This window comes from Apostichopus japonicus, chromosome 11 (assembly GCF_037975245.1).
Source record: "Apostichopus japonicus isolate 1M-3 chromosome 11, ASM3797524v1, whole genome shotgun sequence".
NCBI lineage: Eukaryota > Metazoa > Echinodermata > Holothuroidea > Aspidochirotida > Stichopodidae > Apostichopus > Apostichopus japonicus.
Genome location: NC_092571.1, coordinates 7,937,784 through 7,963,850, shown reverse-complemented (window position 1 = coordinate 7,963,850; position 26,067 = coordinate 7,937,784). Strand labels below are relative to the sequence as shown.

At 39.0% G+C, this 26,067-nt stretch overlaps 2 protein-coding genes across 4 annotated transcripts; one reads left to right on the top strand and one right to left on the bottom strand.

The window, feature by feature from the left end:
* LOC139975755 (uncharacterized) lies at positions 1 to 19,080 on the bottom strand. Of its 3 annotated transcripts, none has more exons than XM_071983909.1 (16): positions 19,007 to 19,080; positions 17,292 to 17,419; positions 15,612 to 15,761; positions 14,896 to 15,078; positions 13,271 to 13,539; positions 12,352 to 12,493; positions 11,148 to 11,478; positions 10,370 to 10,528; positions 9,853 to 9,994; positions 9,106 to 9,272; positions 8,402 to 8,578; positions 7,379 to 7,518; positions 6,046 to 6,201; positions 5,092 to 5,163; positions 3,780 to 4,115; positions 1 to 445 (listed from the first exon to the last, which is right to left on the bottom strand). In XM_071983909.1, the coding sequence occupies exons 1-16, from the start codon at positions 19,017 to 19,019 to the stop codon at positions 59 to 61; spliced, it is 2,952 nt and encodes a 983-aa protein (XP_071840010.1). In that variant the 5' UTR covers positions 19,020 to 19,080; the 3' UTR covers positions 1 to 58. The 3 variants fall into 3 exon arrangements, with proteins under 3 accessions (XP_071840010.1, XP_071840009.1, XP_071840011.1); XM_071983908.1 differs by having other exon boundaries at positions 17,292 to 17,422; positions 19,007 to 19,038; XM_071983910.1 differs by having other exon boundaries at positions 3,780 to 4,100; positions 17,292 to 17,422; positions 19,007 to 19,038.
* Positions 19,025 to 25,115, top strand: LOC139975756 (proteasome subunit beta type-6-like). Its single transcript, XM_071983911.1, has 5 exons — positions 19,025 to 19,168; positions 20,122 to 20,321; positions 21,261 to 21,390; positions 22,260 to 22,404; positions 23,136 to 25,115. The coding sequence occupies exons 1-5, from the start codon at positions 19,070 to 19,072 to the stop codon at positions 23,261 to 23,263; spliced, it is 702 nt and encodes a 233-aa protein (XP_071840012.1). The 5' UTR covers positions 19,025 to 19,069; the 3' UTR covers positions 23,264 to 25,115.
* The last annotated feature ends 952 nt before the right edge of the window (positions 25,116 to 26,067 follow it).

Here is a 26,067-nt window from a genome sequence, read left to right as displayed (position 1 = left end):
TTCATTTGATACTTGAATTTATTTAACAACACTTTGTGTTTGTTTTTCATTATGATCATCATTGCTCCTCAGGAATACCTTCTGTAGATAATTGGTTGGTCTGAATCTCGGTTATATTTATGCTGCTGTCTCCCTGCTCCAACACCACCTCTCCGGGCCGCGCCTCTGATACCACGATGCCCAGATTCTTATCGGTCGCGATGTCACCAGACGAGGTAACCACGAACGTTCCGTCTTGATTCACGGTCACGTCGTCGGTCGTGATCATGAGGGTCTGTCCTTCCCCCGCGGTCCCCGCGGTACCCTCGGCTATGGTCACGCCGTTGGCGCTCGCTAACTGCTCGGGGGTGAGACTGACCATGACGATGCTGGTTTCACCGTCCTCGTTTTGAAGGGTGGCGTGCATGGTACCCAGGGTGCCGTCTTCCGAAGGCTGCATGACAATCTGAAAGAAAAATGGTCGTTGGAATGAAAGGAGTTTGCAAGGGCAGTGTGTCTGAAATATTTTGCCTAGCCAAATTCTTTCACCATGGTATTGTTTTATTATTATTGTTTTATTTGTACTAAACGCTTGCTTCACACTTTATCCAACAAGGATTCGAAAGTGTCAAAATGAAGCAAAAGTATCAGGTTTTGCCATTGTGCTCTTTATGAGTTTGTTGTGTTTACAAGGCATCAGACAACATCTGGGCAACAAAATGTGTAGTATCGTACCAAGCAAATTATTTAAATATAAATTTATTACTCACTCACTTGATTTAAATAATTTAATAGAAAGCAAACGGTAAAATCATCTCAAAACAACCAATAGGGCACTTCTTATAAACAGTTCTCTTAATTTCCTTGACATAAGGTCTCTTATTAAATTAGCAATAGGCACTTTTTTATAAAAAAATTAAAAAAAGAGAACTTTTCAATTACAAAATGCAGCACTTCTAATTTATGAAACAGGAGACTTTTGAGGTTTTTCACAAAACTGGAGGGCACATGTCCACCAATTTTGAGGCTTCTTACAAGACTGGGGGGACATATATCCACCCTCATTCTCCCTCCCCTAGCGCCTTCACCTATGAATCTATGTTGGCTAGTCTATTGCAACGTTAACATAACATGAATTGAGGAGTTCATCTGCCAAAATCACAGTTTCTGTTCTTAGTGTACTTGATGGCAACTAAAACATAACAAGCTTCTTATAACGTAACTACCTGCACATTCTCTCCAGCCAACTGTTATAGGACTAGAGCATAACAAGCTTCTTATAACATAACTACCTGCGCATTCTCTCCAGCCAACTGTTGTAGGACTAGAGCATAACAAGCTTCTTATAACATAACTACCTGCACATTCTCTCCAGCCAACTGTTATAGGACTAGAGCATAACAAGCTTCTTATAACATAACTACCTGCGCATTCTCTCCAGCCAACTGTTGTAGGACTAGAGCATAACAAGCTTCTTATTACATAACTACCTGCGCATTCTCTCCAGCCAACTGTTATAGGACTAGAGCATAACAAGCTTCTTATTACATAACTACCTGCGCATTCTCTCCGGCCAACTGTTGTAGGACTAGAGCATAACAAGCTTCTTATTACATAACTACCTGCGCATTCTCTCCGGCCAACTGTTGTAGGACTAGAGCATAACAAGCTTCTTATAACATAACTACCTGCGCATTCTCTCCGGCCAACTGTTGTAGGACTAGAGCATAACAAGCTTCTTATAACATAACTACCTGCGCATTCCCTCCGGCCAACTGTTGTAGGACTAGAGCATAACAAGCTTCTTATTACATAACTACCTGCGCATTCTCTCCGGCCAACTGTTGTAGGACTAGAGCATAACAAGCTTCTTATTACATAACTACCTGCGCATTCTCTCCGGCCAACTGTTGTAGGACTAGAGCATAACAAGCTTCTTATTACATAACTACCTGCGCATTCCCTCCGGCCAACTGTTGTAGGACTAGAGCATAACAAGCTTCTTATTACATAACTACCTGCGCAATCTCTCCGGCCAACTGTTGTAGGACTAGAGCATAACAAGCTTCTTATTACACAACTACCTGCGCATTCTCCCCAGCCAACTGTTGTAGGACTAGAGCATAACAAGCTTCTTATAACATAACTACCTGCGCATTCCCTCCGGCCAACTGTTGTAGGACTAGAGCATAACAAGCTTCTTATTACATAACTACCTGCGCATTCTCTCCGGCCAACTGTTGTAGGACTAGAGCATAACAAGCTTCTTATAACATAACTACCTGCGCATTCCCTCCGGCCAACTGTTGTAGGACTAGAGCAAAACAAGCTTCTTATTACATAACTACCTGCGCATTCTCTCCAGCCAACTGTTGTAGGACTAGAGCATAACAAGCTTCTTATTACATAACTACCTGCGCATTCCCTCCGGCCAACTGTTGTAGGACTAGAGCATAACAAGCTTCTTATTACATAACTACCTGCGCATTCCCTCCCGCCAACTGTTGTAGGACTAGAGCATAGCAAGCTTCTTATTACATAACTACCTGCGCAATCTCTCCAGCCAACTGTTGTAGGACTAGAGCATAACAAGCTTCTTATTACATAACTACCTGCGCATTCCCTCCAGCCAACTGTTGCAGGACTAGAGCATAACAAGCTTCTTATTACATAACTACCTGCGCATTCCCTCCAGCCAACTGTTGCAGGACTAGAGCATAACAAGCTTCTTATTACATAACTACCTGCGCATTCTCTCCGGCCAACTGTTGTAGGACTAGAGCATAACAAGCTTCTTATTACATAACTACCTGCGCATTCTCCCCGGCCAACTGTTGTAGGACTAGAGCATAACAAGCTTCTTATTACATAACTACCTGCGCAATCTCTCCGGCCAACTGTTGTAGGACTAGAGCATAACAAGCTTCTTATTACATAACTACCTGCGCATTCCCTCCGGCCAACTGTTGTAGGACTAGAGCATAACAAGCTTCTTATTACATAACTACCTGCGCATTCCCTCCGGCCAACTGTTGTAGGACTAGAGCATAACAAGCTTCTTATTACATAACTACCTGCGCATTCCCTCCAGCCAACTGTTGTAGGACTAGAGCATAACAAGCTTCTTATTACATAACTACCTGCGCATTCCCTCCAGCCAACTGTTGTAGGACTAGAGCATAACAAGCTTCTTATAACATAACTACCTGCGCATTCTCTCCAGCCAACTGTTGTAGGACTAGAGCATAACAAGCTTCTTATAACATAACTACCTGCACATTCTCTCCGGCCAACTGTTATAGGACTAGAGCATAACAAACTTCTTATAACATAACTACCTGCGCATTCTCTCCGGCCAACTGTTATAGGACTAGAGCATAACAAGCTTCTTATAACATAACTACCTGCGCATTCTCTCCAGCCAACTGTTGTAGGACTAGAGCATAACAAGCTTCTTATAACATAACTACCTGCGCATTCTCTCCAGCCAACTGTTGTAGGACTAGAGAATAACAAGCTTCTTATAACATAACTACCTGTGCATTCTCTCCAGCCAACTGTTGTAGGACTAGAGCATAACAAGCTACTTATAACATAACTACCTGTGCATTCTCTCCAGCCAACTGTTGTAGGACTAGAGCATAACAAGCTACTTATAACATAACTACCTGCACATTCTCTCCGGCCAACTGTTGTAGGACTAGAGCATAACAAGCTTCTTATAACATAACTACCTGCACATTCTCTCAAGCCAACTGTTGTAGGACTAGAGCATAACAAGCTTCTTATAACATAACTACCTGGGCATTCTCTCCAGCCAACTGTTGTAGGACTAGAGCGGCCTGTTCGCTTGTCGCAGCGTCCATCGTTATCTGAGAGCCGTCCTCGCTGCTCATGCTGATGTGAGCTCCCTCCGCACTGATGGTCTGGTGGAGGAGAGCTTGCTGGGTCGCCTGCATCAGTATCTGGGATGAATCTAACGTGCCTGCGGGTATAGAGGTCGTCACTATCTCTCCTTCGGACTGATGCATTTCTGCCGCAGCGGCCGACGTCGTGGCTGCCACTTGTTCTGCGGCCAGTTGTAACAACTGGGACGCTGTAGTGTCCACCGACTGCATGTTCTGGTGAGAGACACACTAGAGAGGTTTATTGAATGGACTGCAACCAAACCACAGAATGGCACCGGACTGTGATTGTGGAATTATTCAGTGCAATATTTAAAAGGCCATCACTATTGGCCACAATTATGCTAGATAGTCAAATGAATGGTCACTCCTACTCCTGGTTCAAGAAGCACTTGGCGACCACCATTCATGTATTCTTCTTCACTGAGACATTTTTGACCGACTTAAAAAAAAAATCTTTCATTTTTTGGAACTTAGTGCAAGTTTTAGTAATCTTTATCACACTACAATTTGGGGATAAACTGATGGATGACCTTGGAAGGTTTGGAAGGAGTGCAAAGTGCATTACCTGGTGTATGGAGCACTGGTAATGTAATACAAGCACCACAGACAAATACTGAAGAATAATGGGGCCATAGACTAACTCAATAGTTTCAAGTAGGTAAAGTTTTGTTATCCCTTAACTTTATGTATGTGTGTATGTAAGCATGTATTTTAGATCCTCCTGCAAGCAGGAACTCGCGAAGAAGCCTCATTGGCTTATCAAAGCCGCAAGCTGACCGAAGTCAGTCTCTTAGATTCATATTTAACGTCCATGGTTATGAATTATCCCAATTGTCAACAACTCTGTAACTTTAGATAACTATGTTATATTCTTCCCATCATACTTTCTACAAAGTACCCCCCCCCCCCTCCCCTTCCCTCCAACTTAATACCTTGGCTGAAACATGTTACCTTTGCCGTTGGGCTGCAACACAACAGACAGATACATTTCAGTTGACATAGCACAATCTAGCGACCTCAACTATGCCCCCTCCTCGCCCCCTCCCTGACTGACTGCCACAGTGTACTTAAAGGATGTTATGATATACGCCCGGTCAGGCTACTCAGCAGGTAATATGCATACCATAGTACAACACAAGCAACGCATCTCTACAGAGACCTATGGATGTGATATAAATGTTAATTGTAAGAGAATGTGACTCACTGGTTGAGTGTTCTGTTCGACAATACCAACTGGATGGCTCTGCGTCTGGTCAGTGGGAATCTGTAAATGCATCTAATGACACAAGCAAAAACGGCGAGAAAAAAATATAGAAATCATTTCAACTAGCAAACACTACCAACAGCGACAATACATAAATACAGAACCATCCAAACCACCGTATATCTGAGTACTGTACTAGTGCTCATAATCACGAATCAATTTAATTCAAAGTATTCCATATGCTTTTCCTATTTTATTGGTGAGGAGAGTGGGGGGGGGGGGAAGAGGAGGATACCATAACTTTTCATTTCTTCTCTGAAGTTTATTTACTGTAACTGCACTCAGTCACTCACCAACAACAACAATACAAGAAAGCTTGTTGTTTGGATAACCCTCGGGACAAGTACAGGACCATTATAGGTAAAAGCCAACCCTGCATAGCCCTGTTCTGTAGCCTATTTTAAGGTCACATTTACTCTCAGTTTCAGCACACAATATATCCACACCCTCACTAGGAAATTATCGATAGGAAACTTTCTTCTTAGTGAAGCATATATATACATATAGGATATTGTGTTCCTTTATTCATGGAAATGCAATTGCTTTCCAATATATATCACTACAATTAAGCCTAACTGAGTTTGAATATGTATGTATAGATCCCAGCACAATAAACTGTTATAGCTTTAGAGTCTCAGCTTTCTAAGTAGATGAATAACCAATTTACGCTACGACCAATCACTTTCATCTATCTATCCGGTGTTAGTAAACATACCTTGTGCCATTTTTTCTTGTGGAGACAATAGGAAATGAACCAAAATATAAGACAGAGTGTTATGTTTTCACTCCAGGCCAATGGATGGAAGGAGAAAAAGAAAAGGGAGAGGCAAGGCATTGTGGGAAACCTTGCACATTGACTAAAGGTCAAAAAAAAAAAAAAAAAACCACTCTTACCCCATCCTGACTGATGACATGGCCCTCTGCTGCCCTCTCTAAAGCTGCTAGAGCCTCTGTGGTTAGCTCGCCAGCAGCTAAGGTAGGATCAGGCTCGATGATGACTACCACGTTCTGCCCCTGAATCTTGACAGGTTTCTCCATCGGCCATGGCACCTATCGATGGAAAGGTTATTGGTAATGCCTCGGCCTCATAATTTCTTTATCCCAAAGGTTAAAATTTAACTGGACTATTTACTGGAATTTAACTGGACTACTGGACTATTTAACTGGACTATAAGGATTCTATTAAAGAATCCTTGAATGTGGGTCCAAGGGGTCCAACTTAAAGATCATCTTGGTCTTCCCCACTTTACATAACAATACCCAGTTAGGCTGAATGTTATATTTGCCAAAAATTTACCTTATCGACATGTAAAGAGGTAGATGCTCTGTAACATATAACACATATTTATCCCAGAGAGGATCAAAAATAAATAACAAAAGCATACATCCTCTACAGAGGTTTTCAAGAATCTTGCTTATTCCATAAGTTAGGGGTCCAACTTTTAAGATCATCTTGAAGGTCCTTCTAAATATAAAAACCAAAGTTAGGCCTAATGTTACATTTGCCAATTTTTTTTTTATTTACATCTAAAGAAGTATAAACTCTATAAATATCTATTATGCTGCTCAAGACATTACTTTGAATTCTCACTTTGTTGAAGGTCCCAAAGTAACACAAAAAAATGTCTTACAAATTCAGCAGCAAGTTGGCCTTAAAAATTTAGTTGTTCACCACCCAAAACTTTGTTGATTTTTTTGCCATGGCCAGAATGAATCTTGTAAATTCTTAATGTGACTTTATAGCACACTAACTTTTGTTGAATACATACTACACTTTTCTTAATAATGTACCATCAAGAGCCAGCTTTTAACATTCCCCTTGACTTAAAGGAAGCATTACCATATCTTCTGTTTACTAGAGAAACTAACAAAACCAACTCAAATCTAATCATTCTGTGATTAAAAGTCATCGATTAAACTCTAAACCATCAGACTCGTCACTAAGAGTTCAAAATTTATTCTTCAGAGTTCAAAAACTCCCCGGAGTTAAAAATCATCACTAAGAGTTCAAAACATATCCTGCATAAGTTACAACTTATATCTCCAACTTCAAAGTCCTCACGTGGAGTCATCGTTCCAAGTTCAGAAACTCATCTTCTTTCAGAGTTTGTAACTCTTTGCTCAACAGTTTACATCCATCGTGCATCATAAACTAAACAGAGACATATGAACATCCCTTTGCTTCTTTCGCTGTAAAGTGGTTCATTGATCTAATTTTGCAAGATACCTTGATCGTCACCGTCTCTTCTACGGGAGGACCAGCAACGATCTGTTCTCCTCTCAGGTGGTGTCTCCTCTCGTGACCCTTGAGGTAGTCGCTCCTCGTAAAGCAGTTACTACAATATCTACATCGGTACAGCTTGGCTCCTACAAGGTCAAAGCAAATTATTTACTAAAACATCCAAGCCTAGAATTTCATAATTTTTAGCAACTTGCTAACATTCCCCCCCCCCCCCCCCAGAATAAAATGCTTAAAAAATCTACTAGCTAAAATCAAGTTTCCACTGGCATTTTCTTGAATAACAACACACATCAGTTACTGTACAGGCTTTTGAGAGCAGCCCAATATTATTTGCTGAAAATAAGAAGTAATACAGGCCTTATGTAAGGCATGGAGATCAGGCTGACTGGTAGATGTATGATTGTCAACCAACCATATGTTTATGTTCTTAATGTCTACTGGGAGAAAATTGCTAGTGCCTTGTTTTCTTCAACTGGCAAAACAGAAAAATCCATTTTGCAATTAGGCCAGTATATAGCCCAAATTTTGAGGCCTGATATCTCTTAGCATCAAATGAGATTAGCAATGTTGATGGTTCCTGCAGTTTAAAGAACATTTGCAATATCATAAAACAAGTGACATCAACAAGTCATTTATATTTCTTTGATTAACGCGTATTAATAACATAATTAGAAGAAGGTTTCAACATTGATGGCAAAAGCTTGTATTCCAATAGAAAACAGAACTTGTAGATGGTCAATGGTTGGCTTGAAATCCTATTCTAGGTAAAAATTGCTTGGATCTTATTTAAATTTGTTTATGATTTCCATATTAGTGTTCCTTTGTTCTTTTGTTTATATAAAACCTACCTCTAACATTTTGTTCGACTAACAAGTCTTGTTTTGGTAATAAAATTTTGAACTGTTCTTGTAAAGAAATGATGAACATGAAACAACTAAACTATCTGGTGAATTGTCAAGTAATCTTCCTAAAGATTAGAAAATATACAAAAAGATGAGAAATTTTTACCAGTATGGTAAATAAGGTGTCTCTTAAAGTCAATCACCGCCACAAAACTTTTGTTACATCCCGGCTTGGGGCAAACGTAAGGTGCATCGTTCCTGTGACGACGCTCGTGGTAAGATCTGGAGCTCCGTCTACTGAATGTAGCTGAGCAGAATCGACAGTTGAGTTTCTCTCTGCCGGCTGTATAAAAAAAGGGTGGCGTAAAGAAATTACAAAATCAACAAGGATGCAAAGAGTGGGTTAAGGTAAGGGGATGTATTACCCTCACAGCAGATCTGCATGGACGTGTAGATATAAAGCTCTTGATCAGAAGAACCAGAGGCATTCTGGAACTTGGTAACCATAGAAACTAACATTACCATCCAAGTGTGCAACAGATTTGTGCTATATCAGTTTCAGATGTATTTCATGCTTGGTAACCATGGAAACTAAAATTCAAAAATGTGATCTTCTGAATATGGATAAGACTTGCATGAACTGGTTGGATCATAACTTCAAAAAAAAAAAGTCTATAAACACCGTAACCATAGAAAATAAAACATGCGAGATATCGTCTGTGCATCCTTCAATTTTGCATGACCATGTTTTTCAACTTAAAAATCAAGGTACAATTAACATAGTTGGACCACTCAATATAGCCCTTCATCCTAAAAATGAGACTTCTGATACTTCGTAACCATGGCAACTAAAAACATGACAGGTGTTACCTTCTGTGTGTGCATCGGATTTGTGGTCCTTCAGTTCAGCTCTGGTTTTGAATGCTCTCCCACAAAGATCACAAAGTTCGTTCTTTTCCGTGCTGTGGGTTTTCAGGTGGTCTCGTAGCTTGCCGAGCTTCACCCAGGTTTTTCCACAGATTTCACAGGTAAATGGTCTATTAAAAGAATGAGAAAAAAAAGAAAGGAAATTAGGAAAAAATGTAGGACGGGCAGACAAACTGAAACCATGCCATGATGGAAATAGTGACTACCAACTATAAAACAGATGGTACCCATCACAAAACATCAGTTTTATGAATAGAGCTTATCAAGGTCAGGGCATAAGGGAATAATTGGAGTGGGCACATTGCAGGCTTTAGGGCACAAAGTAACTGTGAATTTTCAGAAGGAGATCAATGTTAGCATAATCTTATAAGAATAGTATTTAAATTGAAGTAGAAGAAGGAATATCAAGCAGACAAGACTATTAAAAAGATAGGATGACCTCACCTATTTGTAGTGTGTCTGAGTTTATAGTGATAATTTAATGATAATTTAAGAATAGCATTTAAATTGAAGTAGAAGAAGGAATATCAAGCAGACAAGACTATTAAAAAGATAGAATGACCTCACCTATTTGTAGTGTGTCTGAGTTTAAAGTGATAATTTAATGATAATTTAAGAATAGTATTTAAATTTAAGTAGAAGAAGGAATATCATGCAGACAGGATTTTTAGACAGATAGGATGACCTCACCTATTTGTAGTGTGTCTGAGTTCATAGTGGTAATTTAATGCAGCCATGGACGTGTAGGCCTTTATGCAGCTCTCCACTGGACAACGGTAGATCAGTTTAGGATCAGTACCGTGAACTGACTCTAGATGTGATGCTCTCTCCTCTGAGGAGAAAAAGGTGAAAAAACAATCAAACGTAATGAATCCAGTCCAGGAAGAAAAAAAAAAAATCAAAATTCGAATTTAACAAATCTTCGTGGTTTGGTTGACAAACAGCTGTGGGCCATGAATCACAGATTTTGGAAGCAGTGTAACAGGGATTGCAGTGTATGAACAAAAGGAAATTACTTTCAGTTAATTATTACCAAAGAAGTTAGATTGCAAACCCGCTAAATACATCTATGTCATGGTAAATTGTTTTGCATGACCACTTTTCTTATCAAAACAGGACGCAACACCAAATACTGTCCGAAAAGCCTATTTGGCGTTTAGTGAAATAGTGTCCCAATCTCTTTAGCCAGGTGGCATCTTAATATTACCTTTGGTTTCAAATGTTTCTTCACAGTTATTTTCGGTACACTGGTGCTTTTTGTGTTCGGGGTGTTTGCGCAACGTGTGGTTCTCCAGAGATACCTCCCCCGTGAAACTCTTCTCACAAAATTTACATTTTATTTGGACCGGACCTTTGGGATATGGAGCTGAGGAAAGAGAGAAAACAGCAAACATGATTTTTCTCCGCATTTAAGTGTTATTCAATGTACACGTCTGGGCAAGTAAAAAAAGAGTCTTGCAACTGCAAAAGCAGTTGGTTACAAGTGCTGTATTAGATCTCTCTCAATATAAACACAATTTAGGACAAAAATATGCTGGGAGCTAGGCTCCCACAGTACTTTAGCATCGAGTGCTCACAACCATGCAACATTGCAAATCCAACATCCCACCTTACTCAGGACTTCAACACTTCCACAGTTCCAAAGATGGGAAGGACATGTCCCCACTTGGGAACTGCATTTTGTCCTCCCCACCTCCCATTTTGAGGATCGCTAAAGATCTTTTCCCTCTCGCTGAAATGTTTTCTTAATAAACCTACATTCCCGCTGTAAACCTTTATAGCACCAACACACTTATGCTCATCATGCATGGCTGCTCATCTGGGCTTATACCACAGGATGGCACTCAGTTAAGACTCCAAGTCAGTTACAATGTCGCCCCCCCCAACCAACACACCCTTCCCTCCCCAACTTTGAGAGGCAAATCGACATCCACGGGCAGTGATGATGATGATGCTTAAAGATATGTTCAAATGAAAGGACTTACTCTCTTGACTTGCTCTCTGTTTGTGACGTTCAAGGTGAATCGGAGAGCGGAATGGTTTCTTACAGGCGTCGCATCTGAACGTACTGGCCAACACTCTCTTCCTCTGGTCCAGTTCGCCGTGTTTTTCGTCTAGATGGGTGTTGAAGGAGGTCAGGAAACGGAAGGCCTCGTCGCAGAGGTTACACACCAGAAAGTTGAGAGCAGGAGTGGTATGATGCTCCTTGTGGAAGTCCAGCCAGGTCTGAGTCGGGAAGATACACTCGCAGGTGTCGCACTCGAAGGCATATTTCTCCTTGTCTTTAACCGTAGGGTGACACTCATCCTTGACATACTGGAAAAAGAATAATAAAAGATCTGAATTCCTGACACCAATGGAATGATTGTGTACATGTAGTGCATTGGACAGGGAGCCATGTTTTGGTTGTTCATTTGTCCCTTTCGGCGATCGTTGCTGTACAAGGACATGCTTTATACATTATAATTGATACGAACACAAGACACATTAACGCTCTGTAGTTTCAAATGTAGAGTTTATAACCGAAGATGCGTCTTTTAAGATGTGGTTGAGGGAAACCACCTGAAGGTGCTGTACCGTCCTCTTTTTTTTGGTAGTTATTTGACATAATCTTGAACATGCTAAGTGAGAGAAGAAATAATAAACAACTTGGCCACCAGAACAAGCGGTGGTAGTAATTTGCACTCTCCCCTGCTTATTTATTGCCTGCGTATCCTCACATATGTCCTTGGTGAAAATTCTTCCTTAATGAATGAATTCTCTGAACAAGTGAGCTTAATATTTGGGAACGAAAAAAAAAAATCAGCTGAATTGCCGTGATGACATCGTTTTCTCTGCTTGTTGCCAGATGCATTAATGAAAATATCACCAAATTTGAAACAGAAATTTCATATCTTCACCGCACAAAATGCTACGAGGATTTGGTGTGGATCTAAAGACGCAGAACATTTTCCATCAGTTTTATAAATCAATCGACTAGAGCCACTGGAATAAACTCTTTCAAAATGGTGGAGCTTATCTTGAGCTAACCACTTGATTAGTGGCATTCCTAGTACTTATTTCTGTACTCTTTCCTGTACTATCAGATGGAACATTTCAGACAGTTTCCTGTTGATCGTCTTCAATTTAATTTACTGGGTTGAAAATCAGAGAAGAAAAGACTTGAACAAGTCTGATGTAGTGAGGTACCTTTATCTGTTTGGTTTCCTCTTCGCTGTCTGAAAGTGGTCTTTTTCTCGGTCTTCCAACCTTCCGCCTCCTCCCTCTTCTCGTTTTCCGCTGTTGGGGCGGAAGGCCGTCTTTCCTCGGTCGTCCACGAGGTCTCTTCACCCTGCGAAAAAAATCAAGCTTTAATATTACGTTCGTCCTCTCTTTTCCAAAGACTGCAAAATCTTAAAATTACAGCATATCAAGGCTAAAATATCAAAATGTCATGATAACAAGGAATTTCTCAAAAGTGTTGTTTGTGAGTCATTTTTAGAAAATTTAAAAGGGTCTTAATGTTGATCTGGTTTGATTCATGTAAAGTCCATTTTCTTCACCTACTTCACGTCCAGCCAATTCATCCACCTCAAACATCCTGGCTACTTACATAGCTGCTAAATATCGATCATAGGGTCTAAATATTGATCATAGGGTCTAAATATTGATCAGGTTTGATTCTGTAAAAGTCTATTTTCTTCATCTACTTCACATCCAGCTGATTCATATCTACCTCAAACATCCTTGCTACTTATATAGCTGCTAAATATTGATCATAGGGTCTAAATATTGATCAGGTTTGATTCATGTAAAGTCCACTTTCTTCACCTACTTCATGTCCAGCCAATTCATCCACCTCAAACATCCTTGCTACTTATATAGCTGCTAAATATTGATCATAGGGTCTAAATATTGATCAGGTTTGATTCATGTAAAGTCCATTTTCTCCGCTACTTCACGTCCAGCCAATTCATCCACCTCAAACAACCTGGCTACTTACATAGGGTCTAAATATTGATCATAGGTTCTAAATATTGATCTGGTTTGACTCATGTAAAGTCCATTTTTCTTCAACTATTTCACGTCCAGCCAATTCATCCACCTCAAACATCCTGGCTATACTTACATAGGGTCTAAATTTTGATCTGTAATTTTCCCATCAGCCTTTGCTGCTTCCTCCTCTGCAGCAGCTGCTTCTTCTTCTTCCTCGATTTCTGCCTCTTCCTCGTCTCCCTCCACATCTTCATAGATATCCTTAGCTTTGATGGTTCCACACTTCTGGCGATGCTGCATGAACAGGGCCGAGGAGATGAATTTCTTTCCGCAGATGACGCACTTCCGGGATCTTCCTCTCATCCCCTCCGGTAGGCCTTTCAGATCCTTCTCCTCTTGGCTCTATGTGCGTGGTGGAATTTCGAGCAAATGAATCATTACAAAGTTATTCATCAATTTACCATGTATAGTTATTTCATCAATTTTCCCTAATACCTCGTATGATATGATGTGAACAACCAGTATAAGCGGAACACACCAAAATGAGTATACACAAACCAGAGGTGAAACTCCCAGCATTTACTTGCCTTTAAATACATTACATATGCAGCACAAGAGTAGTTTGCAAATCAATAACCCTGGCTGAAGTTAATGCTACAGATATAGAGCAGAGTATATAAATATAAACAGAGTCAGCGCTTACATGGGTTGATGACAGGGAATCGTGTGACATAAAACCACAACGATGAATAACATTGAACGATGAAGGACATTGTTTGTTAGTAATTTATTTTGCAAAGAGCTGCATTTGCATTTGTAATAGTTAATCTAATGAGATCCATTTGACATTTTGATATTTGCTCCTCTGCTGACCACAAATGACCTTTGACGTCCACCCAAACTAATAGGGTTCTTGTACTCAGTATAAGAAGACAAATGCCATAAAAAGATTTGAGTTTATAAGGCTTTACAGAGTGTGACCTTTGATGACCTCAAATGACCACTGTCCTTCACCTTAAACAATATAGTTCTTGTAGTCATTGTAGGGAACCTACATGCAAAATATGAGAGCCAATCAAGCTTCCTATCTGAAGATATCCCTCATGACCTGAAATGAACTCTGACCTACACCAAATTGTGTAAAAACTTTACACTACATAAGGTAATCATACCATGCATGCATGAGCTACTTTAATGTTCAGGTTCTGGAGATGCAGCAATTTTGAGATTTTCACATTTTGCCCTATGCTGACCCCAAATGACCATTGACCTCCACTCAAACCAACAGGGTTCTTGTACTAATTATGGGGGAGCCACTTACCAAATATGAGAGCTACAGATGTTACTTAACTTGAGATATCGTGTTTGCAAGCTAGGATATCACATGCAAATTGCCTGCCTATGGCAGTAGCCCAAAACCCAAAGCCTACTTAAAAGAATAGTCCAGAGGTCTTTTCATGTTAATGATTTATATTCCTTGGTGACGAATATTGAGAATCAGATGACATACATTAAGAAGTTCTTCAGTTGGTGCAAATATCTGTATAAGCATTTTAGTTTGATCAAATTACAACCTTATTTGAGTAAATTTCAATTTTGATTTTTAAAGTTGTTGAACATACATGAAAAGTAGGTTTAATCTCAGCTGTCACCCATGTAGGCCCTACAGCAGCTTCGAGCCCAGCTGAAACCTAATTGGGCCTCACAGCATCACAATTATGATGTTAGGGTTAATTTGAACTCCCACAAAGTCCATACCTTTGCTTCTAATTTCTTTTTCTTCTCTTCCTCAATAGCTGCCAGCTGTTCAGGTGTAAGTTTCGGCTTCTTTGGCCGGCCACGTTTCTTCACCAAAGGGTTACCGTCTGGCCCAATTTCAACGTCTTCCATCTTCCGTCCGAGTATGAAATGTTCTGTTCCGACAGACACATCTTTGGTAACCTGTGGAGGGAACAATACAACGCTCAGTATTGCTTTCTGCAATTTTTACAAACCACCAAATTGTAGCCAAATATAAAAGCTGCCTGTAACGATTCACAGTTACTAACATTGTATCAGTGTTGCCATTAGCTTCAGTATCACTGTTAAAGATTGTACCTTGAAAATATGAAATGGAAAACACAACAGACAGTTAAAAGCTTCCAGATCCTAGCGGGACCATGACATCACAGATTGACTAAATGATTTTCCCTGGCCACGTCTTTTCACTGGAATATCTTCGAAATGGGGCAAGATCTCTATCATATAACCGAAACATTATGGCAGGGTTTGTGACTCCTTTGTACCCCCCCCCCCTCATCCAACCACCAAAAAAGAAGAGAGAGAAAAGTATGGAAATGCTTTACTGTAGACAGAACAGGAGACATAAAAACAACTTTCACAACTTGTACTGCTAAAGTTAAGATGGGTTATTATTTGGGACAGTATTGCTGGAGGAGAACTTGGAAATGGCTATCGTGTCTCCGATTGCTCACCTCAAAATAAAAATTGTAACCAACTTGGACAATGGTGATGGTTTGCGTATCCGCTGTCACAGCTGGTTTGATGAAACGTAGCCACATAGGAATTGTGAAGTCGTTACTGTCAAACCTGTATCCTGAAACTTCTGTATTACCAGAGGGAATCTGTAACAACAAATGTACCAGAGTAAAAAAATAAGTGTGACTTTGCTAATGTACTTTTAAAGGAAACAACACATGTATCAGTTTATGAGAAAAGTTTGACTTGGCCTTAGAAAGCAAAGAACAAAAGCAAAATGCACAAAACAGAAAGAAAGTCAATTTAGTGACATAGTATAAAAACAGATGCATGTATGAATATTAATGAGGTCAAATTTATGACCTCATGAACATGTACTGTATCTCTATACTTACATTGTATTATCAAAATTCTTATGTATAAGATGGTGGTTTCTGAGATGAATGTTAGCAAGCTGTTTTTGACAATATCCTATTAAAAGAATATTCTTGTGGCTAAGGTTGATTGCTGAACAAAATTGCTGAAACTTTTCTGAATTTAACTGTGAAAACCACATCCTCATAGCATTTTTGTATTGTGAAGATAAGATTTTTTTAAATTTAGTGATATTTTGTAAATTGCATCTGGCAACAGCAAATGTCTTTGTTTTTCTTTATAATATCTCAATAATTTATTGACAACCAAAATAACATTTCTACAAAAAGATGCATTTTAACAGAGAACTTTGACTGCTATGGAAGCATTCCAAATGTATCAGGTTTCAAGGAAAAATCAACAAGAATATTATAATAGCCTACTGTAAGTAAAGCTCCCAAAGAGCATTTGCCAAGATGACATCCAAGACCACTGTGATTCAACTTCCTGGAGTAGTTGATGGTTTAACCAGTCAAAAACGGTCACATTCAATTAAACATATCTCAAGTAAGGGGCATGATATTGAGATGTGGTTTTCAACTAGCAGTGTGGAATATTTTTCTTTTCAATAGAAGTTTCACATTGTCTGTCATCAGAGTACCCCTTTAAGCTCCAACTACCATCAATATAAAATGAGGTAAAAATTGTTGTTGAAAGAACATGTATATAGTTACATCACCATACCGAGTATAAACTAAATCGGACATACCTACTCATCTACTGACTCTGATCAACACAGTATGACATCAATCACATATATCCTTCTTGAAATACCACATTTACAAGCTAGAGCATCACACACATACACGCATATGCATAAACACATGCCAACTTGACTGCATAGGTTCCAATGTATGAAAAGCATCAATCGGAACCAAAAACTGAAGGGAAGAAAGTAACTGAAAGGAGGGGAAAAGTGTACAACTGGGTAAATCACATCAATTGAGTAATGGGTATGAGAATATTGAAGCTATGCTCTGATCTATAACCCCAAATCAGCTCTGATGCATATTTGGGACATATAAGGTAGGCATAGGTCCATAAATAAGGTCTAAGCCCCAAGGCTGTGCTAGTAACGACCCTCCTTGCATCTAGCCTACACCCCAACAAAGTACATTTGTAACAGTGTGACTGTACAAGCTAATGTTAGAGGCAAAGAGGCACATATACATGCAGTTCCTTGGAATGAAATCCATTATTGGTACCCTTCAACCTGAGGTACCAGGCAGGGCCACTGTGACATCCTGCTTGATAAAACATACCTTAATGCTCCCCATTTGGAGTGCTTCATCCCATTTTGTCATTGTGGTAAGTTTCCCTTTGTAAGGGCCATACCGATGACCTTTTGCAACTGCTTGCTTTGCAAACACTTTCACTTGGGCTTCAGCATCTTCTTGGAAAAACAAAATGAAATACCAAGTTAATAGTACAGGCTTAGTCCTTATATTATTATATCCTAACGTACAGCTTTGTTTTATGTTATGTTTCACTAGGTTAGACTCAGGCCATTAACATTAGGTCTATGTTAGGCCTCGGCATAGACCTAAGGCCCTTCCTCCCGGTTCCATAAAGGCGTTATTGCCCTAGCCTAAGAATAATTTTGTCTGACCATATTTAAGTGTTGTTCTTCAAGGCTATCCCCATCACATAGTTGAATGAGAATGGAAAAGGTAACACTTTTTTAATGATTATTCAAGTAAGAGCATTCATCATACAAACTTTACAGAAATTATATTCATGTACATGTCCCTGAAGGTTTGAGTAATTTATTACTTTTTCTTAAACATTGGAAATTAAGATGTGGGACTTCATTTTGTAACATTCACGAAACTAACTTTGTCAAGCCTAATTATGCATTATTACAAAGATTTGGGGAAGAGTGGCACAAAAAGGTCTGAAGATTCAACATTTTCAATTGCATTAGGATCTGCTCAAGTGGAACAATGTGAGACTTCAGAAGAGAAGAGACATAGTTTGATGGCAGAAAGGATGCTGAATTGGTAAGGTGAACACTTGAATATTCTGAAAATGTTTACAGAAATGTTTTAATTACAACTGACTGAATAAGAATAAACTTTGATCAAGCAATATTTCTCTGTGGCATGTTATGTTACTTGCAATAAGAAACAGCATATATTACACTTTGATGCATGTCCTTCAATATTTAACAATGCGGAGGGGTGATTTCAAAAAGGTTGAGCAAAATAACATTAAGTGCAGATAAGTAGTATTTAGTTGTAACCTATTCTATAAATGTCCTACATTGATCAGTTCAGAAGCAATATTTCTTAAACAATATGCAAATTAATTTAACTCGCCTATTTCCAATATTATGACTACAAACTGATACTGTATTACACATTTTCATGTTTCAGTCGAACAGTGCTCAATGGAAGTCAGTTTCTACGAAACATACTGGACCCGGTCTCTGCTGTAGATTTTATCAAACCTTTCTTGATCTGTGACAATGTACTGCCATGCACCCAAACATAGAAAACTTTGCATGACGTCATTATGAATATTTATATATTTCGGTGGCTAAGGAACTAATTTAAATTAAACAAATTAAACGCAAGATAGGCACGAATTTGGCTTTTTTTAGTCAAATTCTAGACTTTAGGCGAAAGACAACGTTCCAACTGAATATTTTTTGCCTAATCTGGCAAACTATCGTGCGACTACATTTAATGAAGACAACAAATGTTGCTACGACTAGTACGTTAGGATAGCAATCATAAGCATATACAGTTGCTGTTATGCGATAACCACCTTAGCCTATCCACTTTCATTACGCTTCGGACGAGCCTATAATTTCTGTGCCCCTCGTTCAAACTTCTCAAAATAATATTATTTTGATAATAAGCTCATCGTAACCTTTGTATGATAAATCCATGTTAACTGATATTTTTAATCTAAATAATGGAGTATTGCTCCAGTAAACGTAATAAATATGTAGACGCATTTTACTTTAGCTTACCTTCGGACGCCATAGTTTCAGATTACCCAGAGTGCATCTGGATAGGATTATTCATTATTCAAAATGGCGCTGCCCATGACAATTAAGAACTCAACTTCTCCTTGGACTTGCGAATCCAATTCTCAATTACCTGAGTGGCTTAAGCATGAAGAATCTACCGGGGTAAACAAAATCATTTGTCTTATCGTTTCTAATTGATTTGAAAATGCATTTCGATTTCGACGATCCAATAGTTAGTTTGTAAAATAATGTCAGTAGCATTCCTCTAGCCTCTAGTCCTTTGTGCATTGTCATTGCTATACTCAAAGGTTAGTAAAGGGCTACTACGCATAGTCCGAACATAACATTAGGCTGAATCTCAAACTTTGCGTCAAGGCAATATCACGGAGGTTGTAAGAGCAATTGTGCCCTAGTCTTGCATGCGAGAGAGACCTGTTGAAAAAGTAGAAATGTAGAGCCCAAAAGCAGGCTACTCCCTGTGCAAGTAAATTGTGTAATTTCGCTGTTCATGCTATTTCAGTGATCACAAAATTTTATATCTCAAAATTGAAAACTTACACAGTAAAATATATACACTTCATTTAACTACTGTAGTTATTTTAGTATTTTTCATAAGTTTACAGGATTAAAATTCAGCAATACTATTCATCCAGTCCATATTCAACATAAAATTGGAAGAAAGGAGCACAGGTTGTTGCAGTCTACTAAGTTGAGGGCTTCCTCCTCCTTTTTTGGGAAAACTGATTTGAAGTATATCTACACTGGTACCAGATTTGAAGTAAAAATTGTCCAATCAGAAAGGTGTAACTACTGTTAAGTAATATGAACTATAGTATTTCCCTATTGACAATTAGCCAGATTGCCAAATCACCTTTGAGAATGTTTTTCTACGGTATATGCAACTCTTGGATTAGAGTTATTCTTTACAACTTTGTTTAGACCTAGTGTGATTGACTGTCCAATATCTAATTACCAGTATCACTGAGCATCGTTTTGTGGTTTGGGTTGTAGCTCTGCAATGTAACTAACATTAATAAAATATGTACATGTATCATTATAGTCATTATTGGATGTGTAATGTGTGAGCATAATCCCTTTATCACTACCTCAATCAGACAACCATCATGGCTGTGGAATTTGACGGGGGAGTGGTCATCGGAGCGGACTCCAGGACAACAACAGGAGCCTACATAGCTAATAGGGTGACTGACAAACTTACCAAAATACATGATAATATATACTGTTGTAGATCAGGCTCAGCTGCAGACACACAAGCCATAGCAGATGTTGTGTCTTTCCAACTAGAGTTCCACTCGTAAGTAGTAACTTTCTCGCTGACTGCCTTTGACAAACTTGTGTAGTCACATCATTGTTTTCTTGTATGTGTAAAGTGAATAAGAAGGGGTAGAATGAATTCAATTTTGAAGACCAATATGCTTGCCAACGATTATTTATCCAGTAACATCAGCAACCCTGGCACCATAATTTGATGGAATAACATGGTTAAAGACATTTAGAGGGTATCTTTATTTTAATTTTCCATAGTAAAAGGAAAAACCTAGTACATCAGTTGATATTTTTACCTGCCATATATTTTTGAATAATCAGTATGATATTCCACATAATATTCCACATTATATTAACCAATCCTGATTATGTTCCGATTATGCAATAATCTGCTTCCAATAATCGCTTGAACACCAGTATAGATATCTACATATATGTCCAATGCATTGTACCTTTCATAAAGAAGTTTTAAATGATGCATTAAACAATGGAGGCATATAACCTTGCAACAGCAGTTCAACCTTGTTTTGTTAAACACATGCGGGCAAGCAGAGAAAAATTAAGTGTTCAAATTTTGTGTAGCATTTTTTACGGCTATCAATTTTGTCTCAAAATTATATAAGAATATGGTTCCTGAGAAAGAAAAAAATGCTATAAATCTTTGGACTTCAATGGCAACTTAACCATTTGTCTACTGGATAAATAATCGTTGGCAAGCATATTGGTCTTCAAACACTTTTTTGAGCAGTACAAATACAGTACAAACACTTTATACATCTTTGCCCTTGTATAGCCATTTTGAATAGCATTTTGATATATGATGATATGTTAATTGGTCTCTGTTACTGTTTCTGAAGATTGCACTTCTTAAGTTCATCTTCACCATTTGAGTTTGGTACTGCCCTACAATACTCTTTTTGTAGGTTTCATCTTCTCAAAATTACACAAACTTTTTTCACTCTTTCAGCATTCAGATGCAACAGAAACCCTTGGTTCACACGGCAGCCAACCTTTTTCGTGAAATGTGTTACAAATATCGAGACAGTCTAATGGCAGGAATAATTGTAGCTGGTTGGGACGAACATAAAGGAGGCCAGGTACAGTATATAGACAGTTGTGAAAGAAATTTCCTGAATAGCAAAGGTGTAGTGAATTCAGTAAATGAAAGAAACTGGTTTATCCTCTTTGGTAGCGTAGTGTCTTTTGCAACAAAACTATAGAATTACAGAGTTGGTTCCTTATCAATATCAACAGTTGACTCAAGTCTAAAATACTATTAATGCATGATTTATACAGAAAACTTGGATCAAATGTTGTAAACTTAATTTTTGCATTAGTAACTGCGGCTTGAAACGTTTACATGCTCTGAAACAAAAAATGCACTACTAGGTAATCGAGGGGTAGAGGACTTGACCTGGTCACATAGCAATTGTCCGAAAGAAGTAGCACTGAATAAGAAGTCTATAAAAGGAAGCAAAACCTTCCCACTTCATGGTCAAAAAGAAAGGTGAGGAGGGCAGAGGCTGATTTGATGAAATGACTACGCAGTTTCACGCAACGGGCACCGCTGGTCTGCGGAGATGATCTATTAGTTTTTATATCGATTCAGTCTTGCTGGTGGCGACTTTGCAGCTGCTATGTACAGCTTTGTTAAGACATGGTGCTCTAGGCTAGTTACTCTTAGAGCTATGACCTTTGGTATGTATGAATATGTATGAATTAGAAAGCTGCATGTCTCTGGCATTGACTTGACGTGGCCTGGAAGTATATCACACACACTGTATACATGCTTGGACTAATGGAATGGCTTATTATGCTATACAGCTGTACAGCTATTCACACTTTCATTCAAACGTTTATATTATTTTATTCAGTCATTTCTCAGTCCATTCTTTCAATATTCAAGAGAGGTTTATCGTGCTCTCGTTTGCTCTTATTATTTCTGTCCTTTTCCTTTTTTTTCCAGGTCTTTTCCGTGCCTCTAGGTGGGATGATAGTCCGACAGGGTGTGGCGTTGGGTGGTTCAGGCAGTACTTACATGTATGCCTATGTGGATGCAACTTACAAGGATAACATGACCAAAGAAGAATGTTATAACTTTGTCTCCAAAGGTAAGTGCTCCTGTTATTGCCCAAGGGGGAATAGTTAAAAAGTTTAAGGTCACGTCCAAGTTCATTGCACATATGCTTTGGTATTCATAAGCCTTGTTAACATTTCCTTCCTTATCAAAGTTACTGGTTATCATTCATAGAGTATTCTGCCTCCAACCAGTTTCACTTCAGGTTACAATTGCAACTCTGTCACATCTTTCCTCAACTCCATCCAACTCCCCCCCCCCTCCCCCACTGAGTCCAGGTGAAATAAAGCTGATTATAAGCCTCATTAATTATTAGCAAAGACAACATAAGACCAGATTCTTATCTTTCAAATAAGGCTAGCCATGGTCCTGTGTGGTAGGACAAAGCTATGTGGTAATGTTTCTTTTGAAAGTGCACTTTTCTTTAACTTCATTGTCATCTGTCATGATGACAATCTAGCAGATTAAAAAGTCCACTCTGACCTAGCAGAAGCGATGATCAGATAGGTGACACAACAGGACCACTTGAAGAATTGTAAATTGGTGAAATTAAGTGCAGTTTCATGTACTGTACAACTGCTGTTTGGCACTTTTGGTGAAACTTTGGACTACTTTCTGCTTTTTTTCCCTGAGATATGCAATGACTTCAAGCATCATTCATTAATTTTTCTTGGCAATTTAGAATTATTTAAATCTAAACAACTTTCCAATTCAAGAGGTGACTCCCAGATGAACTTTTATTGATATAATATCTTGCCTATCTAGGTATTGCTCTGTCCATGATGCGAGATGGTTCCAGCGGAGGTGTAATTCGTCTAGCAGCCATCACTAAGGATGGTGTGGAAAGGAAAACCATCCTCGGAAACGAATTGCCACGATATTACGAAGGGTAACAAATTTTGCAAGTGGTCGTAGGAACAATTAAGCCTTTCCCTATTTCTTCCCCGATGAAGATGTCCTGGATGGAAATGCTGTTGGCCTCCTTATGTGGACAGTTCGCCTTGCGTAACTAGGAGCACCATTGGAGTAAGAAAAAAGATATGCGGTACGGTATTTCACAGCACACCTGTTGAATTGTCCCCGGTTTGAAAACAATTTCTCCTTCAGAAGGAAGAACTCTATGGCTTTGTAAATTGTCTGCAGTTTCCATAGTATCTGATATTTGAATCAACTTCATCGTTAAGGTTTCTTTTTTGGAGCAAGTGCAAATGAATTTCCTGCCTGGAAAGATGTAAACCCAATCTAGGAAGCGATTTTACAAACATTGTCTGTCATTCCATTGGGAATCTTTGGGAAGGGTGAGGGGGGCAATTGGGAGCTCTGGGAATGGGAGGGGCCATTGGGAACCCTGGGAAGCGGGAGGGGTCATTAGGTCTTGGAAGGGAGGGCCATTGGGAGCTCTGGGAAGGGGTCAGGGGAAAATTGGGAGCTCTATGAAGAGTGAGGGGGAAACAAGTCATAGGGTCATTGTAACTGAATTATACTTTATAATGTAAGTTTATATTGTGGACTGAAAACATGCCCTTCCATATATGAGTAGCTACTTTTATTTATACACATTTCATGCGATAATTTGACTCTTAGTAAAAAATAAAGAGATGAATAAAGTACTCAACAAATGCCCAGTGACTGCATCATTCCTCAATGTTTGTAGTTGGGACCACTGAGCACTGAGTTGTACCAAAGTATGATACTACTACTACTGTGTATGCTGGTGATTATTGCTTCCACAGAGGATCCAGTTTATGACCCAGTTGCAAATAATTAGGTACTTTGGGTGGAATGGGGGAGGGGGGGGTAAGGTGGGGCTGTGTGAGATGCATCTAAGAGTCTTGCAGTGTTTGAGAAATGTTCAAATCAATCTTCATCCCACCTCAGCTGACGGGAAATGGTCATTGATAGCAGTTGACAATGTATGTGGTGTTAAACAGGCCGTACACTGCTAGACATAGCGTGATCTGATGCAGCCCTGTCGGAACCGTCAATAACCGTGGACAGTCTGGCATACAGAGGGCAGTGTTGTTTAGTTTATGATTTTGACTGATCAAGACGTAGCCAATCAACACGTTGTTTTATTCTAGTGTCTTTGACAATTGTAACTGCCCAGTTTCAAGAAAAAGTAACTAGTCACAGGGAAATAATTTTGGATGTCATTAACAGAAATATTTGTTCAGTGCACCCTCCGTCATCACTCGGTCAGAAGAGCTAGACCCAAGCAGTGGTGGCATTTTGCGTCTTTTGTCAGGCTTGTTTATTGTGCTGCAGGCTTAACTAAGCCAAGTCTGGGGAAATTGGTGATATTTATTGGGCAAACAGTTGCAAAAGTCATGAAACTTGCTTCTGATGAGCGGTTTGTACAGTCCATGTAGGATGTTTATAGATCAATTGTAAGTAATCTCTGGCATCAACTCACAGAAGAACCCTTGCTGTGGTGTAAGGTCAATAAATTTAGTGATTCAAACTTGTGAAAGTTTTGTTTGTATGTCATGAGATTAATTCAAAGTGAAGGTTTGACAACCATTTTTAGTCCCATATGTTCATGGACACAGATAAAAGTGAAATTTCTTTGCTGGTATTACTACTCTCTTTAATTTAGATTATAACAGCTTCAAGAAATATTGTTTCATCGCGCTGGTGTGAATTTTTCAATGCAGTTGTACTTTCTTGTTCAACTTGTGTCTGACACAAAACATTAATCATTTCTAGGACAAAAGAAGTAAGTGTGTAAGAAACTGTCGCCAGTGACGGAGAATTCATATTGCCTTTTCTTGTGTTCAATTTTTTATTTGGTGGGGTGGGAGGGTGGGTGGGAGGACGGAGAATTCATATTGTCTTTTCTTGTGTTCAATTTTTTTTGGGGGGGGTGGTGGGTGGGAGGGTTAGGTGGAGTAAAATTGAACAATTCTTTGCGTATGTCAGTAGTTAACTAGATCAGACCATTCGCTCAGAATGAACTGGCATGATGTAGTGAGAGCGTTTATAACAAAAGTGGAAATAACCCCAAGAAACTCAGACTCGGGGAAACCAAAACAACAACTTAGATATATGGAAAAGAAAGGAAAATGCAAACGACAGTACAAAGTGAGTAAAGGACTATTAAAGTTAAAAAAAATGCACATAAAATCAACTGCTTACAGATGTTCAAGTCACTAGCCGATAACCCCTGTTACCACAAGTTAACAAATGGGAAGAAGGTAAAATGCATTGAACGAATTAGGTTCATGAATAATAAGTCCCCTTGGTAAGAAATCAACTTCTTAATGCCCAACCACCATCCCAAAGTGAAGGCTTTACCAGGCTTGAAATGTCAACAAATCAAAAGTGAAAGAAAATCAGTTTACGAGTCTCAATGTTTTTATTGAGATAACTCAGACACCACTTTCCTACTCAAGAAAGGTTCCCATAATACTAAGAGCTTAAGACAAAAGGAGGAAACCCCCCCCCCCTTCTCCATTTTGGCAAGGAAACTAAAAACACCACTTCAAGGCGACCTCTGCTGATCTCCTTCCGACAGTATATATTTTAAAGGGTCAGTCCTACAATAACTTTTATGAGCAAATCCCATTCAAAGAGACAATTTTTGGGTTTTCAATGATAATCGTAACCTTTGCATTGATAATGGCGTATGTATGTGTGTGTGCGTTTGTGACGCCCAGCTTGTAAACACCCTACCTCAAGAAAGGAAGGTTGGCCCAAT